The sequence below is a fragment of the Trematomus bernacchii genome, unplaced genomic scaffold (assembly GCF_902827165.1).
Source record: "Trematomus bernacchii unplaced genomic scaffold, fTreBer1.1, whole genome shotgun sequence".
NCBI lineage: Eukaryota > Metazoa > Chordata > Actinopteri > Perciformes > Nototheniidae > Trematomus > Trematomus bernacchii.
Genome location: NW_022987715.1, coordinates 1,307,079 through 1,324,915, shown reverse-complemented (window position 1 = coordinate 1,324,915; position 17,837 = coordinate 1,307,079). Strand labels below are relative to the sequence as shown.

The following is a 17,837-nucleotide window of genomic DNA, read 5'->3' as shown; positions in this document are numbered from 1 at the left end:
TTTCTCACAAGAAGCCTATAACGAATTTTATTAAGCATACTTAAAAGATGTAATTACTATTAATACTTGATAAGTTATAAGAAAGTGATCATCACATTGATTTGTCAAGACTGGATCGTTTCAACATTATTCTGTGCATCTTTATTGTGTTATCTGTGTTTTGCAGTGATTTTTAAAATCAGCCTGAATAATTTAGAATGACCTCCAAACTGGCTTTGGACCAAAGGACAACTCAACAACCCCCAAAGTGAATAAACTGCGTCAAGCTTTTTATATGGAACTGTCTCTTGTATTTAGTTCTCTTCAGTTTTCCATGGGTTATGGTCAAAGCTTTTCCGCCTTTATAAATATACATATTAAGAAATAAAGAAAATAGTGATAAAACAAAAGGTAACATTTGAAGTAAAAGTATTTATAAAAATATACATTTGGTTTTGATTGCCTTCTTATTCTTTTTACAATTTTTAATAGTGGTGCCATATTGTTGTAATTCTAAGTAAAAATTAACAAAATGTAGTTTCGAGTTTCGTCATGTAGCCTAAGTTGCAGAAATTACAAAAGTAGTCAATATCAATTTTAAATCTCTCTAGTGTCTTTTTTACAGGATAAACTAGGCTATGTACAATTTTTTAATGAAACCTCTCTAACTTTATTTAAAACGGATATATTCTTTTCGAATGTCCCTGAGGCCAGGGTTACACTCTGGATGCAGTTTCTAATGCATTTGTAACATTTCATTCACTCTCATCACCATACATCCATGCTCATCACACTGGCTTCTCATTGATGCGTCACTTCCGTCTCCTCCTTCGCAGAGCAAGATGGCGGCCGTCGTAGAGAGAGTTGATGGATATGTTGGGTCCTTGGACTCAGACTCGGGGTCCCCGAGACAGTGCAGCCCTCCCCCGGAGCAGCCGCACCAGAACAACCCGCTGCTCGGGCTGCCCATCGTGGCCATAGAGAACATCCTCCACTTCCTGTCTTACGACGAGATCAGCCTGCTGCGCGCGGTAAGAACAAAAACAAGCAGCCCGAAGGTGAACGGAGCTAAAGCTAGCCAACACGTCTGCTCTCTGGACACTAGTGATGTGAAGTCGGAATATAAATGACTGTGGAGACTGTTATAAAGCGTGTGGTGTCAAACGTGTGTACAGCTGTGTACTTAGCGCCACGGCCACAGAGCTCAGTGTGTTAGCTGAGAGGAACGGTTCCATCACTGGACCCAACACACACACACCAACACACTGCTATATATGCATGCTGTACACCAACACACTGCTATATATGCATGCTGTACACCAACACACTGCTATATATGCATGCTGTACACCAACACACTGCTACACATGCATGCTGTACACCAACACACAGCTACACATGCATGCTTTACACCCCACACACCAACACATGCATGCTTTAAACCACACACACACACACACAGACACACACACACACACACACACACACACACCAACACACTGCTACACATACATTCTTTTCAACAACACACTGCTACACATTCATGCTTTACACTAACACACACCACACACAGCTACATGTGCATGCGTTACACCACACACACCAACACACTGCTATATATACACGCTTGTTCACAGGAGGAGGGTGGACCCAACAGTGAGACGCTGCATGTGTTTACTCCTGTATACCTGCGTAGGGATGGGTATCGTTAAGGTTTTAACGGTACTACTACTTTTATCGAAACCGGTCCGGTCTTTTAACGGTACTTTTATCGGTTCTTTTGGAGAGAAAAATGAGGTAAACTAACTATATGTTGTATGTCAGGGACTACGGATGGAAATTAGCTCAAAGCTAAAATCCGGCATATTTACACTTGAAGCATTATTTGTCTAAAGTGTTAATTAATGTGCATTGTCCCTATTCAAATAAATGAAAATAGACAAATTGTGAACAACACTAACATTGCTTTTTATTTAAATGAAATACATAATATTTCACATCAAAAGAAACAACGTTTTAACAAATCGTATTACATAATCTGATGACAGAACTGTAAACAGAATGGCTGAAACTTTAACAAAATAAATAACTCAGTTACCTCTAATCATTAACCCATGTTTGTATCATTGAGTTAGCTCCGTGTGTTGCTGCTAGCATACATAATACCTGACGTGGAAACGTTACTCGTGGATGGGGCAACAGAGCTACTAGAAAGACAGTCAAACCCGGTGCATTTCTCCGTCTGAATGTGGTGCACTTTTGCAAGATGTTTAGACAAATTGCTCGTGTTACCTTACTTGCTAAACTCTTATTGCACTTTAGGCAACGAGCGAGACGGGACCTCGGAGCGCTTAGTTCTCTCCTCCATCTCCTCCGTGTGTGTGTGTTGCTGCATGTAGCAGCTGCGTGTGTAAACTGCCCCGCCCCCTCGCACACAGACTGGGGAGAGAGAGATCTCTCGCCTGGATTGGAGAGATCGAAAATACTAAAAATTACCCATTTTGCAGTCTTTTTGCATGTTAGAAACGGAGTTGGCGACACTAAAACTGCAATATAATGTTTGTGTAGCAATAATACACATGACATATTTTTTACATGTCTCCAGTACCAATAAAAAGACCGATAACGTCGGAGCTTAACAGTACCACGGTCTTTAATAATTCAGCCCCGAGGCCCGTTTAATACCGGGGCTCGGTACCCATCCCTACTCACACCACCTGTCCCTGTGTGGTATGTGCTACATGATTTGGTCTGGTTTCATTAAAGGTCCCATGTCATGCTTTTCCGGTTATTACCCGTCCCCTTGTGTGTTATGTAGCTTTTTCTGCATGTAAACGGTCTGCAAAGTCACAAACCCTCAAAGTACACCCGGTAGCGAGTAAAACTCTAAAGGCCCTGACACACCAAGCAGTCACCAGAGAACTCGCCGACGCCGACTGTTGCGTCGCCGTGTTCTCCTGCGTCTTGGCCATGTGTCGCACTGGAACACACCGCAAAGACTTCAGCCGAGCACGTACAAACTGCGCATGCGTGAGTGGCAATAACTCTCCTTACCAGCAGGCGGCGGTAGTGTGTATTCATCATTCAAAAGAGGCAACAACCGGAAAGACAGAGAAGAAGAACAGACTGCGTGATCTAAACAAACAACATATAGCGTGTGCGTTCCATTTTCACTCTCGTCCATCGAAAACATGTTTCGTGCGGTACTGGAGCTATCAGCCATTGGAGTGTTGCTTGTGGAAGACATTCTCAAGCAACCGTTTCGCTTCTCATGCACTGATTCGCTAGCTGAACAGCCAATCAGAGTGATTTCTTTGTCCGACTGCCTGTGGCCGACGGCCATGAAAGGCCAAATAAGGCGTGTCACGGCCGACAATGCGGGACACACTTCGTCGTCCGACTAACGAAAACGGCCGATTTCGGCCTGGTGTGTCAGGGCCTTAACACAGAAAAGACCTGTCTATGCTGTCCCAGAACGCCTCGTTGGAGATTTCTCTTTTTCTTCCTGGGTACAGTGACGTGCCCATACCCAAATGGACCAATCCGTGGAGCCGTTACGTTACGTCCGCGGAGCACAATATAAATCTATTTTAGTATACCTCAACAATGGAATTATGATCAGTAGAAATGGCCATGACATGGGACCTTTAAGTCATGTGGACTTTGTTGCATCAGTTGTGTTTTTTTTCAGCCTCAGTCTATGCTGCTGTTCATGTATTCCTGGGTTGCATGGTTATATGAAGAGCAGGTGTCCACAGACGGGCTCCATCCTCCACATGGTTCTGCAGGGGAACTGAAACTCTGAAGTTAATGTTCACACATTAGTTTAGCTTTCTGCGATTCGTATCTTTTTTCTTATTTAATTTAAATGAGTCGTCATATCTTTTAATTTTGAAGATCGAAATGTACATTTAATGTGAAATGTATTAATTTTAGTGTGCGTGTATGAAATATGTTGTGATATCATATGTGTTAATGTTGTTATTGAATTGTATGTGCTTTATCCTGTGTTGACCTGCCCAGGGACTGCAGGTGGAAATGAGCTGCTATAATCTGGTACAAAGCATCTTATCTCTTTGAAATGTATGTTCTTCTTGAACATGAGGCGCTTTCACAGGAATAGTTCCGATAGTTCCTGGGATTTTGCGTTCACACCAAAAAGATCTGGAACTAGAACTTTTTTTCGGGAACCTTTTCACCCCTTTTCAGTCCCTGCTAGAGAGCAGGGACTTTCCTGGGGAGGAAAAGGTTCCAATTTCTGATTGGCTGGGCGAATTGCAAACCACGCCCCGTAAAACTCAAAAAAGTTTTGTGAAGCCGCCATTTTATTTGCTCGCATTAGCATTAGCATTAGCCCAGCGCACCAACGGAGAGAGACTAACTTATGGCAACACAAAATAAAACGTGGGAGCGGTGGAGTGATGAGGAGGTGTCAGCGCTTCTGGCGATTTACCCGGGACTTCGGGTGGCAGTATACGCCGTGAAGTTGTTTGCGGCCTGCCAGTAAACCCAAAGCAGAAGAAGAAGAAGTGACGTCAGCGGCTTCATTTGCGTAATCCTCCCTCAGGGGACTTATTCCGGTGTGAACGCGATTTTACTAGGACAGTTCCGGGACTAAAGAGTTCGGCGGGACTAAGTACTGGGAACTAAGTACGGCAAAGTACTTGGTGTGAAAGCGGCTATTGTCCCTGACAAATAAGCCAATAAACTAAACTATGTTGGTGGTTGTTGGGAGATGGGCTGCCACAGCAGATCCTCACTTGCACTCCCACAGACTGAGACCCTAAACTTCTGAGCTCTATTAGGTGTCTTCACTTACATGTTACATGTCTTCGCATACATGTTAACAGTTTCTCTTTTTTTTTACATGTATATGTTTTTACTGGTCTACTTTTTGCATTTATTTGCACATTGTGTCACTTGCACATTTATTTTACAATATTTTATTTGTTTTATTTAGATTGAATTTTCATTTGATTTCTATTTATTTTTGCACTCTCCATTGTTATGTCTTAAGTATATTGTATGTTGCATTGTTGGAGGAGCCTGGGGTGTCAGAATTCCATGCCAGAACTACGCTGTAGCTACTGTGCAGATGAAGCCTTTGAACTTGAATCTTTGAATATCCTCTTTACAGATATCTCAACATTTATATAGAATATGATACAAAATATTCAAAGGAAACCTGTGATGCACACACTTTCTACACAGCCTCTATTTTTATGTATTTTCTACTAAGAATGTAGTCTTATTGTGCAGCTGTATTAGGGAAAACTGTACTTAAGTACAGTCCAATGAATCAGTGTTAGGGAAAAAATAATGAAGATACCCCGTGTTCTGAGTCACCTGGAGACTTGTGATCACGACAAGGTGTGAGGCAACCACTGATCCAGACTGCAGCTGGAATGTGGACATGTGTCCTGATCCAGACTGCAGCTGGAACGTGGACATGTCCTCCTGCTCCCTCTCAAAGGTGTTTGGCCTGTGTGTGTACTCCTGAGACAGAGTCCCTGTTGCTGAGCTGTCTTCTGTTGTGTCTCCTGCAGGTGTGTAAGCGCATGGACATGATCTGCCAGCGGATCCTGAACCAGGGCTTCCTGAAGGTGGAGCGCTACCACAGCCTGTGCCAGAGGCAGGTGAAGGCCCAGCTGCCCAGGTCAGTGTCCACAACACATCTGGTCCCACACACTTTGGAACAACATGAGCACAAGGACATACCAAAAAAGGTTCTGAGGACATTTAGAAAACTGGATTAATGTTTCAGCGGTGTCTTTGGGTCACTGGTGGTCACAGTTAGTATTGCAGCCTGTCAGTGGAATTTTCTTGAAGTAAATAAGGCCCCGTCCACACGGAGACAAAACGGATTTCGAACCAAAGTCGATTTCAAAAAAGTCTTCCGTCCACACGGAATCGGCTCAAGAAACGTGTCCATCCAAACGAAACCGCTCGAGACGCTGTAGTACATATGCCGGGCCTGTAAGTGGCGCTGTACTTCCGCCACAAAATACACCAAAAGCAGCAAATAAGACCCCCCGAGCATGGGCATAAGGCATAAACAAACAAACAAGGTAGAAGATGGTGGATATTCGTGCAAGAAGGGAGGCATTTGTGTGGACTGACGACCCTGTGATCCGCCATTGTTGTTGTTGTTGGCGAAACGCATCAGCAATGACACGGGGGTGAGCAGGAGAGGCGGGGCTATGGCGTCATCGGTTCAGGAAATAATCGTATAGAGCGTACACGGAGCCGCAAGCGTTTAGTCTCCAGACCTACCCACTTTCCACTTCGTGTGGACGAACCGTCTATAATACGATAAAGAACTTTAGCGGATACAACTGAAATCGTCTCCGTGTGGACGGGGCCTAAGTGTATATGGTGATTAGGGAAGAAAACAACATTGATTTTGAACAGGGCAATTATAGGTTACTTTTGCCTCTGATGCTGACATTGGAGACATTTACACAAATACCTTGAATGTTGGCACAGTTTAGTCCTACGTTTGCCCCTGGATTCTGACACTGATGTAGATGTAGCTTTTATATATTTGTTAACTATTGTATTGCTTCGTATTAAAATGATCATTATCAAATACCTAAAGTACCTCAATCTGTGGCTAAGATTACTTTCTCATAGCAGGGTGACGGCAGCTACAGCCTCTCTACATGTGCTCTTAGTTCAGTAGTAGGACAGAGACTAAAAAGACAGTCATTTATACTGGGGACATGTCCCCACCACCTTGCATTAGGATCATTTGTAAAAAATATTCTGAAAATAGTGTGCACAAAGAATTGTACACTTTGAGAAGGTTTATTTGCACAATAGAACATGTTCAATCTGGTGGACTGTTCACACTTTCTGGCTGTATTTCTGGTAACCCAAGTGGTGCAGTTTGGACCTGAGACCACGTTGGATATTATAGTAAGAATTGAATCGAGAATAGCTTCGCAGCATAATACCATAGTTACTGCACTAGTTAAAGTTTTGTAAGCATATGATGTATGTATGTGTTGTTTGCGGGGGCTCAATGCACTAGTGTTTTTTTAATCTGAAAAAAGTGTTCCCACCAGTTTAAAAAGAAAAAGTTGTCAAAGTGTTTTTTGTTAAAAGGCTGTTGTGCTGCCAGTGTACACAGACATGTAGATTGAAGCTGAATACTGTACATGTGCTCTCTCACTGCAGAGGTAAAGAGCCACGATGTGCTGACTGCTGTTTGACTTGAATGTGTGTGTTAGGGCTCATCACAAGGAGTCCAAAACTCAAAGCAGGTTCAGAACCTCTAACTGATGCTCTAACCCAGGGGTTCCCAACCTTTATTGTGCCAAGGACCGGCAGATACATTCAAAAAAAAATCGCGGACCGGTTGCCAATTTGAACTGATTTTAATATTTACTCACCACCAGCAGGTAGCAACAGAGGCTAATTGTATGTAACAGCCTGAACAAATACTAGAACAATATGCATCCAAAACATATTAACAACGTTTAAAAAAGAACCGGTGATGTTTTTTGGTTTTTCGGAAAACCAAAAAAAAAACAATGTTATTAAACCAAAACGGTGTGTGTGTGTGTGTGTGTGTGTGTGTGTGTGTGTGTGTGTGTGTGTGTGTGTGTGTGTGTGTGTGTGTGTGTGTGTGTGTGTGTGTGTGTGTGTGTGTGTGTGTGTGTGTGTGTGTGTGTGTGTGTGTGTGTGTGTGTGTGTGTGTGTGTGTGTGTGTGTGTGTGTGTGTGTGGTGTGTGTGTGTGTGTGTGTGTGTGTGTGTGTGTGTGTGTGTGTGTGTGTGTGTGTGTGTGTGTGTGTGTGTGTGTGTGTGTGTGTGTGTGTGTGTGTGTGTGTGTGTGTGTGTGTGTGTGTGTGTGTGTGTGTGTGTGTGTGTGTGTGTGTGTGTGTGTGTGTGTGTGTGTGTGTGCTCACTCACTCACTCACTCACTCACTCACTCACTCACTCCTCACTCACTCACTCACTCACTCACTCACTCACTCACTCACTCACTCACTCACTCACTCCTCATAACTCACTCACTCACTCACTCACTCACTCACTCACTCACTCACATCACTCACTCACTCACTCACCACTCACTCACTCACTCACTCACTCACTCACTCACTCACTCACTCACTCACTCACTCACTCAGAGACTCACTCACTCAGAGACTCACTCACTCACTCACTCACTCACTCACTCAGAGACTCACTCACTCACTCACTCAGAGACTCACTCACTCACTCACTCAGAGACTCACTCACTCACTCACTCACAGACTCACTCACTCACTCACTCACAGACTCACTCACTCACTCACTCACAGACTCACTCACTCACTCACTCAGAGACTCACTCACTCACTCACTCAGAGACTCACTCACTCACTCACTCACTCAGAGACTCACTCACTCACTCACTCACTCAGAGACTCACTCACTCACTCACTCACTCAGAGACTCACTCACTCACTCACTCACTCAGAGACTCACTCACTCACTCACTCAGAGACTCACTCACTCACTCAGAGACTCAGAGACTCACTCACTCAGAGACTCACTCACTCAGAGACTCACTCACTCACTCACTCACTCAGAGACTCACTCACTCACTCACTCAGAGACTCACTCACTCACTCACTCACTCAGAGACTCACTCACTCACTCACTCAGAGACTCACTCACTCACTCAGAGACTCAGAGACTCACTCACTCAGAGACTCACTCACTCACCAAGAGACTCAACTCACTCACGCATACTCACTCACTCACTCACTCACTCACTCACTCACTCACTCACTCACTCACTCACTCACTCACTCAGAGACTCACTCACTCAGAGACTCACTCACTCACTCAGAGACTCACTCACTCAGAGACTCACTCACTCACTCAGAGACTCACTCACTCACTCAGAGACTCACTCACTCAGAGACTCACTCACTCACTCAGAGACTCACTCACTCACTCAGGAGACTCACTCACTCAGAGACTCACTCACTCACTCAGAGACTCACTCACTCACTCAGAGACTCACTCACTCACTCAGAGACTCACTCACTCACTCAGAGACTCACTCACTCAGAGACTCACTCACTCACTCAGAGACTCACTCACTCACTCAGAGACTCACTCACTCACTCAGAGACTCACTCACTCACTCAGAGACTCACTCACTCACTCAGAGACTCACTCACTCACTCAGAGACTCACTCACTCACTCAGAGACTCACTCACTCAGAGACTCACTCACTCACTCACTCACTCACTCACTCACTCAGAGACTCACTCACTCAGAGACTCCACTACTCACTCACACTCACTCACTCACTCACTCACTCACTCACTCACTCACTCACTCACTCACTCACTCACTCACTCACTCACTCACTCACTCACTCACTCAGAGACTCACTCACTCACTCACTCACTCACTCACTCACTCAGAGACTCACTCACTCACTCAGAGACTCACTCACTCACTCAGAGACTCACTCACTCACTCACTCAGAGACTCACTCACTCACTCACTCACTCACTCAGAGACTCACTCACTCACTCACTCACTCAGAGCTGAGCACACACATCATGTGCCTTGGTGACTGACATCGCCTTCATAAAACTAATAAAAGGGGGAGTAATCGGGCAGTTCGATGTGTGTGTCCCGCTGCCTCCTGATGCTGCAGCCATTTCATGAAGGAGGGTTTCCTTCTATAAAACAGCTGCGGGCAGCAGATACCGTGAGAGTCCCGGACATTAATTCATAGATCAAGGCAGACTGGTTTACTCTCCTGTTTTGCCAATCCGGTGCTTAAACAAATAGCTTTTCACCCCTGGCCGACATGTCCTTAAAATGAAGTCCGAGTTTGAAATATATCTCAAATAATGTATGCACCACCATTTCCCCACATAAACATAACAGTCTGCAATCAAACGGTTGTCTCCTGTGCGCTCCTCTTCCTACTTGGCGCACCGGTAACATGCTCGTGTGCACAAGAGGCTGAGACCTTAGGCTGAGCCGCCGAATCCCTCGGAACATCATAAAAGCCATTTTCAACGGTTTTCTGGTGAAAGATGAACTAGCTACTGGATGAAATAATATGACTGGTGGCATAGGTGCGGAAATTAAACACTTTTTGAAAAAGATATTATGATAAAATATTTTTATATATTTATAATTCTGCAAATATTACGATAAACTCACAGCTATTTCGCGGCCCGGCAGTAACACCTCCGCGGCCCGGTACCGGACCGGGGGTTGGGAACCCCTGTTCTAACCAACATCTCCTCAGGCGAAACCTTCTGTCTGTCTGAGTAAACATGTTTCCAATTAATATCCCTCAGAAAACTGTACTGAAATGCTTTAAAAAACGATATCTTAACATGGGAATGTGAACAGCCAGACAAAGTCGGAAGATTAACTGCTGACCCAGCTGAAAACATTTTAGGAACGCTTTTGATGCAGACGTGTTGTTTGAATCATTAAAGAGAGAATCACAATTCATCAAATAATTGACCCTGCCTTATTAAACCGGTTTCTCCTTAGTGGTAGAACATTGACTTATTCCATTGCACTGTGTAGCTCAGGGACAAGATATAGTTGTCATGCACCATTTAAAAAGAAAAAAATTGTTCTCTGTTAAAAAACGACCCTAACCAGTGTGTTAATCTGAATGTTCTCCAGGCGAGAGTCTGAGAGGAGGAATCATTCTCTGGCCCGTCACGCAGACATCCTGGCTGCCGTGGAGACGCGCCTGTCTCTGCTCAACATGACTTTCATGAAATACGTGGACTCCAACCTCTGCTGCTTCATCCCTGGAAAGGTGAGCTGCCTCTGCTGCTCCCCACTGCAGGAGCAGGAGTCTTCCTCACAGAGGAGAGCAGGAAGCTCACACTCATCTGTTTTGATTTGTGCCACGACGTGATTTCTTAGTTTCTCGAGCTGTCCACAGGAGAGGCTCTGAGGTCTTCACAGCATTCAGTCCTCTCCTGGTGTACTATCTTATCTGCTGTGTCGTGTGTCTTTGTTTTTTTAGGTAATAGATGAGATTTACCGCGTGCTGCGCTACGTGAACTCCACTCGAGCCCCCCAGCGGGCTCATGAGGTCCTGCAGGAGTTGAGGGATATCTCCTCCATGGCCATGGAGTACTTTGATGAGAAGATCGTCCCAATCCTGAAGAAGAAGCTGCCGGGGGCCGACCTGTCCGGGCGCCTCATTGGCTCCACACCAGGTAGTTGACACGTGTTTCTGTGGGCGCTAAGAACGAGAGTTCAAAAGAAAAGTCACCAAAAGCAGCTCTCATGGGGGCCCAAGCTTCACTGTTGCGGCTTTCACACCAGCGCTTTTCCCTTTCTAGCTCCTAGCTAGAGCTTTTCTGGTTCAGCTCCGGTTTCCCTTTTCTGCTCCCGCTCTGTTCACACCGCCCAGAGCTGCCGCTGCTGCGTCATGACGTCACCGTTTACATCGCTGATTTGCTCCCCAACGGCGCTCACAACAACAACAACAACGGGGGACTGCGTCGGGTCGATGATCGTGTTGCTTTTAATCATACGAAGCCAGATTAAATTAAATAACGACTTCTCCAACCTTATACTTTTCTCCAGAGTGCCGTGGTTCATTGTTTATTAATGTGTTTCAGCGGCATTTAGCGACCGCTGCAGTGCTGGCTGCTCTTCCACGGGAGTTTATTCTCCCGTTAGCTCCGGGTTAGCTCACACGGCTCTAAAGTATTCACTGTCTGACTGTCACACAAGCAGCTGACACATATCCCCAATTCCCCTTAAGTGAATGTGTGTCAGTCTGAATTGACGCTGTTTGGCATCACAACGCTGTTATGAAAGTGTCTCTGGTATAACATGCGTGATGTTAGCATAGCAACCGAAGCTAAACTGACTACTTGCTAAGCCGTTTTCTACAGGCACATTTTACCGGCGTATTTTTCATTATGATTCTACTTGTGATAGTCGGACATGACAACCTGTGCAGCCCATGTATTGATTCCATCCGATAGCTGCTATAATAAAAAACAAAACGTCTGCCTGCTCTCCACAATGATCAATAACAGCGAACGGATGGTCAAAGTAAGGTACAAATAAACAGAATCACACGAAGCCTGGTTAGTGTTGCCTGACTTTATAAAGTGTGTTTTTTTTTTATAAGTGTGTGGTTGCCTTCTAGTCACTTTGCTCAGCGCTACTGCTTTGTAGGCAGGCATGACGAGACTCTACCGTCGACCCATGTTCAGGGAAGGTGGGTTTAGTTTCCTGCACGCCTCGACGTAAGAGAGACGTAAGCGACGCCGCCTCTTAGCTCCGAAGCTCTTGCTTCTAGACCGACAATTTTTTGGAGCTGGAAGTGAACCGCATTCCGGAGCTAAGAGGCGGCGCCACTGCGGTGTGAACAGGAAAAACCGGTACTTTTCAGGCTCTAGCTCCGAGCCGGCGCTGAAAACGCGTTGGTGTGAAAGGGGCATGTGAGGTGCTGAATATTCACATAATATCTGTCCTTTCAGCACTGAGGCTTATTTTCACATAAAAAATAAAGTCTTTTGTGGCAAAAAAGTTACGGGCAAAAAACAGTGAGTCTCTGTTTGTGGAAGGGTTTTCCCACTTTAATTTCCCATCTAAAAGACTATTAATGTCTGCTGTCATGTGACTCATCAATCATTGAAACATCAGAGTGTGTTCTGTTTGTTCAACCTTGTGTCCGACTGTTGCTGTTGAGGTGGCTTTGTTTTGCTTTATTCTTTCATTAGCTCCAACTGTTCATTTATCAGACGTATATTCAATCACAATTATTGGATTATTTTGTTCAAGAAATGGTTGTGTTTTCTGCTTCCCCAGTGTGATGCTTTCTGTTGCTGTTTATATCATGCTACATCAATGGCTATACAAAAGTAGACATTTGATCATTCACACATAGATTGTATTTATTTTTTAATTCCTTAAAGGGGACCTATCATGCAAAATGCACTTTAGTACGTCTTTTATACATGAATATGTGTCCCCGGTGTTCCAGGGAACTCACCAAGTGTCAGAAAACACAACCCTCTCTATTTTCCTCCATACCCAAATCTCTAAAAAAGGGGCTGCAACGGATCTGATAAAAACTGATGCAGATTTGAACACTGTCCTGACGTCAGGGCAGTGGCGCTACGGCTATTGGGCCAACTCCACCAATCAGGAGGAGACAGCCACGGCCATTGCCGTTCGAAAGCGTTGGAGACGCTGTAGTACATATGCCAGGCCTGTAAGTGGCGCTGTAGTCTGCCACAAAAGCAGCGAAGAAGACTTCCTGCCCATAGTTACCATGGTTACCCTTCTGTTTATTCTCCGCTGTGGCTTTTTTTCTCCCTCCCCGAGGCAAGCGTTTGCTCCCGCTGCTTTAATTCAATGCAATCCCTCCCCGTCGAGGCAAGCACTGTAATTCTCTCCGGTTAGTCCACCAGCAGATGACAAACACCCACCTCTCCGCCTCTTCCAAGGAACGAGGGCACCGTGCGGCAGAGTTTCAGTTTCAGTTTCTTTCGCCGGTCAAGATGTCCGTTAAAGTTTAAATCTTCCGGACAAAATTAGAAAAGTGCCGGTCAAAGGTCTTCTTTGTTATTTATTGAGCTTTAAAACAAATGAATAAAGACTCTATATAGGCTATAATAAAATACGGAGGACGGAGATATTTTTTTCTCCCCCTCTTGACTTGATCAGAGCACGGCTCCCCTCTCCTGCAGGGGGCCGTGGTCAGCTGCAGCTCACAGAATCAGCCCCGTAGACAGCAAACAGCACATAGAGCGAAATGAGGCATGGCTAAAATGCATGATCTGTTTGGTATTTTGAAAACAGAAATGTATAAATATACCTTATATAGGTATGGCCCTATATCATTTAAATATAGCTTGATAGGTGTCCTTTAATTGAAAAAATACCTGACTGATTAATCTATACAAAAACAGTTTTTTAGTTTCAGTTTTGGCACATTCTTCAAGACAAAATGTTCTGCATTTTCCTTCTGCCCTGCAGCGTCTCTTATTGCGTGTGTAGCAGTTTGTAGTGAAGACCCCTGACCCTCTGTCCTGTTCCCCCAGTGGCCGGACCCTCCACCTCTCTGACCACCATGTCCCTGCTGGCCAAGAACACGCCGTCGCGCTCTGAGATGACCAAGGTGCAGCACCAGGTGAAGGTGAACGGGACGTCCATGACGGTGCTGCGGCGGGAGATGACGGAGATCCGGGTGAAGCAGCTGGAGCAGCAGAAGCAGCTGCAGGACCAGGAGCAGAAGCTGCAGGAGCAGACGCAGGTGATCGGGGAGCAGAGCGCCCGGCTGGCCGAGCAGGAGCACAAGCTCCGCGAGCTGATGGACAGCAGTGCTGCTGCCATGGGGGGGGCGGCCCCCTCCACCTCCAGCAGCGCCGCCGTGTCCTCTGCTGCGGCTGCCACGTCTGCTGGGGGGTCGGCAAGTAGCAGTGGGGCCTCTCTATCCACAGGGCAGGAGGGCGAGGGGGGGGCATCGCTCAAACGCAGCAGAAAGAGCTCAGAGCGCCCCCGACAGTCCAAACGGCTGCGCAGCAAGAAATAACACTGACTGATCACACCTCTCCCCAATCCCTCGCGTCACCCCCCCCCCCCACCAACACATGACCTGTTCTGTCCGTGAGAGGAGTTGGGAGTATCGCTCTTCGCTTTACCCCCCCACTAATAGGCAGGTGGCCTTTGCAGCTTAGACTATTTATTGAAGGTTACATTAAAATGACTGTATAGCTTTTTAATGTAGAAGCTTTTATAAGAGGCCTATATGTTTGCAAAAATGTGGCATGGCTTAACAGGAACTCAGATGGTCGGTATTTTTGGTTCACATTGTACATGTTATTAATGTAGTTTCTGAAATAAAATCTACCAAGAGATATTATTTTGGAAACCTGCACAATTAAATAGGATATCAGAATACAATTACGGACTCATAACAGTCCTTACATCTCAAGTTTAATTACCACAACCTACAAAATAAACCAAATGAATGTTGCATGTTTTGGGTTATCAATTAGCTCCTCTCCATTGCCACATGGGCAGGAGCTATAAATCCATAGACACTTTTTATATTCACATCAGCTCCTTCCTAGCTGTGGCTAAGTTGCAGTGGCTCGGGTGGTTGGCTGCTCAGACCCTTTAATTTCAGTCTGGTCCATTTTTGAATCACCAAAAAAAGAAAGGCTGGGTCAGAGTCAGCTGTTGAAAAAAGTGATTTGTTGCCTGGTGTTCATACTTTTGTTTTATTCATGGATAAAACATGATGTGCATCTGTTCCTTTATGATCATACTAGTGCTTCACGCAGCCTATTTAATACAAATAATACACGGACATCATTTCACTGCAGAACGTTCTGCTCCTGGAAACATATTTGAATATCGCCAAACATATTTTTCAAAATAAGAGAAATAGTAGTTAAACAATCGTGCATTATTTCATACATTGACATTTTCAGTCTGAAAACTCACTATACTCTCACTTCAGCAGAGTCTGATAAGATGAATTGCTTTTGGAGTTTCTAGAAACAGTAACTATGTTGGAAGTCAGCACCGTACTGCACACTACATACTGAGTTAACCAGTATGCTATCACCAGCTGTCTGCTTGATTGATAGTTTACACTGAAGTATCAAGCAATATGTTTTCTCTGCATAACAGACTGCATGGCTAACATGACTGTTTAGATCACATGACCGCAGGTCCACATCACTTTAGCTTACATGACCATCGATTGTAATGTCACTGGTCCGTGCCACCATGGAATGAAAATTGAAACAATTATTGTTTAATACTGTAGCTCTTAATTGTACCATCAACCATCATGCCTGATTATTTTTATCCAACAGTGCAATAATTATCTGCCTGCAGTCTGAAGAGCCGCAATGCATTGTGGGGCAGTTGATTATGTTGTGTAAGCTCTCTTCTCATGTTCTGATATTGGTGTTAATCTAGTACACATTCAGGCATTTGTCACAAAAACATAGCCACATGCTAAAGCATCTGGAGCACACTACATACTCAACATGACATCACTTAGTGAGCAGGATGTTGATAAGCAGTAATGCTTTACAGAAACAGCTGTGGCATGATTTAGACTCACAGACTGGCTAATTATTTGTAGTAGATGGGTGGAATCACACAGCATGGTCCTAAAGGAAATGATGCAAAATAAAAGAAGTCTACTGTACATGTGATGGCATTCTAAGGGTCTGTTCATCCAAATGATACATCTTCTCACTTCCTCTGTCAAGCTTGGGTTTTTCTGGTCCATGTGTAGAGATATGTCTCTAAGACATCTGCCCCAATCCCAAAACAAGGAAGGAAAGCTAACATGCCTGGACAGAGGGAAGTTATAAATGATATTTTTAACCCTTGAAAGTTTGTCAATTTTTTTTCTTTTAAATGTTGCGACTTACTTTGACAGTGAGGTTAAGATGGTCCCTTTCTGATGAGGTAACTATGATGATTGTGAGCGGTCTGCAGTGACAGAAGGGGAGGGGGGGGGGGGGGAGGACTGCTGGCCCCCCGCCCCACCTCTTGCCTTGTGAGGCTAGGTTAGCTCTGAGCCCATATTGTGGCTGCACTTTTGTTCTCTCTGTGTGGAGCTCTTCTGTTGTGTGGAGAACATGAACATTTGGTAAAGAAACTTTGGAGATGCAGTTCATGTCCTTGTGAACACTAGCGTCTATTACAATGTCACTGGGCAGAAACACATAATTTAGTGGCTTAATTTGAGACTGCGTCTCAGTTTAGAAAACTGTACTGTAATTTCCATGTACTTTAAGTCTAGATTGTGAATTATTTCATGTATGTATGCCAAGAAAACTATCCTTTGAGTTGGCTAACATGGGGCTAACTGCAGTTTTGTTTTCACACATTGCTGTTACAAATGTACACATCAAACCTATTAAAAACTCAACATGACTCACCCACCTCTCTCTGTTTAAACCCATCACACTGTTTTTACAGGCAATGTTCACCCACCTCAGTCACTACACAGGTTCATTTATATCAGCTCTTTAACTTTGAATATGTGCATTCTAACATTTAAGCCTTAAAAGGGTGCTCTATTATTTTGTCTTGAGATACACATTAACAAACACAAATAACCCAGCATGACATTACAGTACTGGTGCTGTACTTGAGCTCAATGCTAATGCTAACGCTGATGCTAAGCAGGTCACTGGCAGGCTGATGCTAATGCTAACATTAGCAGTTAACAATCACAGCTGAGGTAGAAGCAGACACACAGCAGAGAGGAGGTGTCTGCAGATTTGGTGAACATTCTCTTTGGATTTATCCTTCCCATTCAAGACAATATTTTACATATTGCAGAAAGTGGCACAAATACACATATTAAAAACAGGCCTGGCCTGTTAAGTGGCCTGCTGGCCAGAGGATTTTTATTTATGTATTGTGAACGCAATGCTGTGGCCTGCCGACATGACCACTGTCATACCGATCATACATCCAAGCTCTCGATTGATCTCTGTGGGGAGGTGCTGTTTCAACAACAATCGTTGCCCCCGGACCGCCCTAGAGGATATGAGGCCCACCCCCACTTAAAACATGTTCACATGGATAGGTTCCCAAATAAATGTGCACACTTTATAAAATAGTAACCTACTGTATGTTCATATGTATCTATTTGGGTAGTAGGTTTAAACTATAGTGCTTTCACTATACGCAGCAACGCTGTAAATATTAAAGATACATCCAGCAAAATGCCAAAAACTAAAACTGGTCGTGGCCTGGCTGGGTGTATAATTCCCGGCCTTGTCCCAGTCCGGCCCTGGTTAAAACACATCACTAAAAAGCAATCCGCCCAACAGCTCTGAGTTCAGGGCACACCCC

At 44.6% G+C, this 17,837-nt stretch overlaps 1 protein-coding gene across 1 annotated transcript; it reads left to right on the top strand.

The window, feature by feature from the left end:
• Positions 1-802: 802 nt before the first annotated feature.
• fbxo28 (F-box protein 28) lies at positions 803-16,907 on the top strand. The gene is made up of 5 exons (XM_034142176.1): positions 803-1,010; positions 5,526-5,635; positions 10,647-10,785; positions 10,999-11,194; positions 14,045-16,907. Exons 1-5 carry the CDS (start codon positions 822-824, stop codon positions 14,533-14,535), a joined length of 1,125 nt encoding a protein of 374 aa, XP_033998067.1. The 5' UTR covers positions 803-821; the 3' UTR covers positions 14,536-16,907.
• Positions 16,908-17,837: the final 930 nt, after the last annotated feature.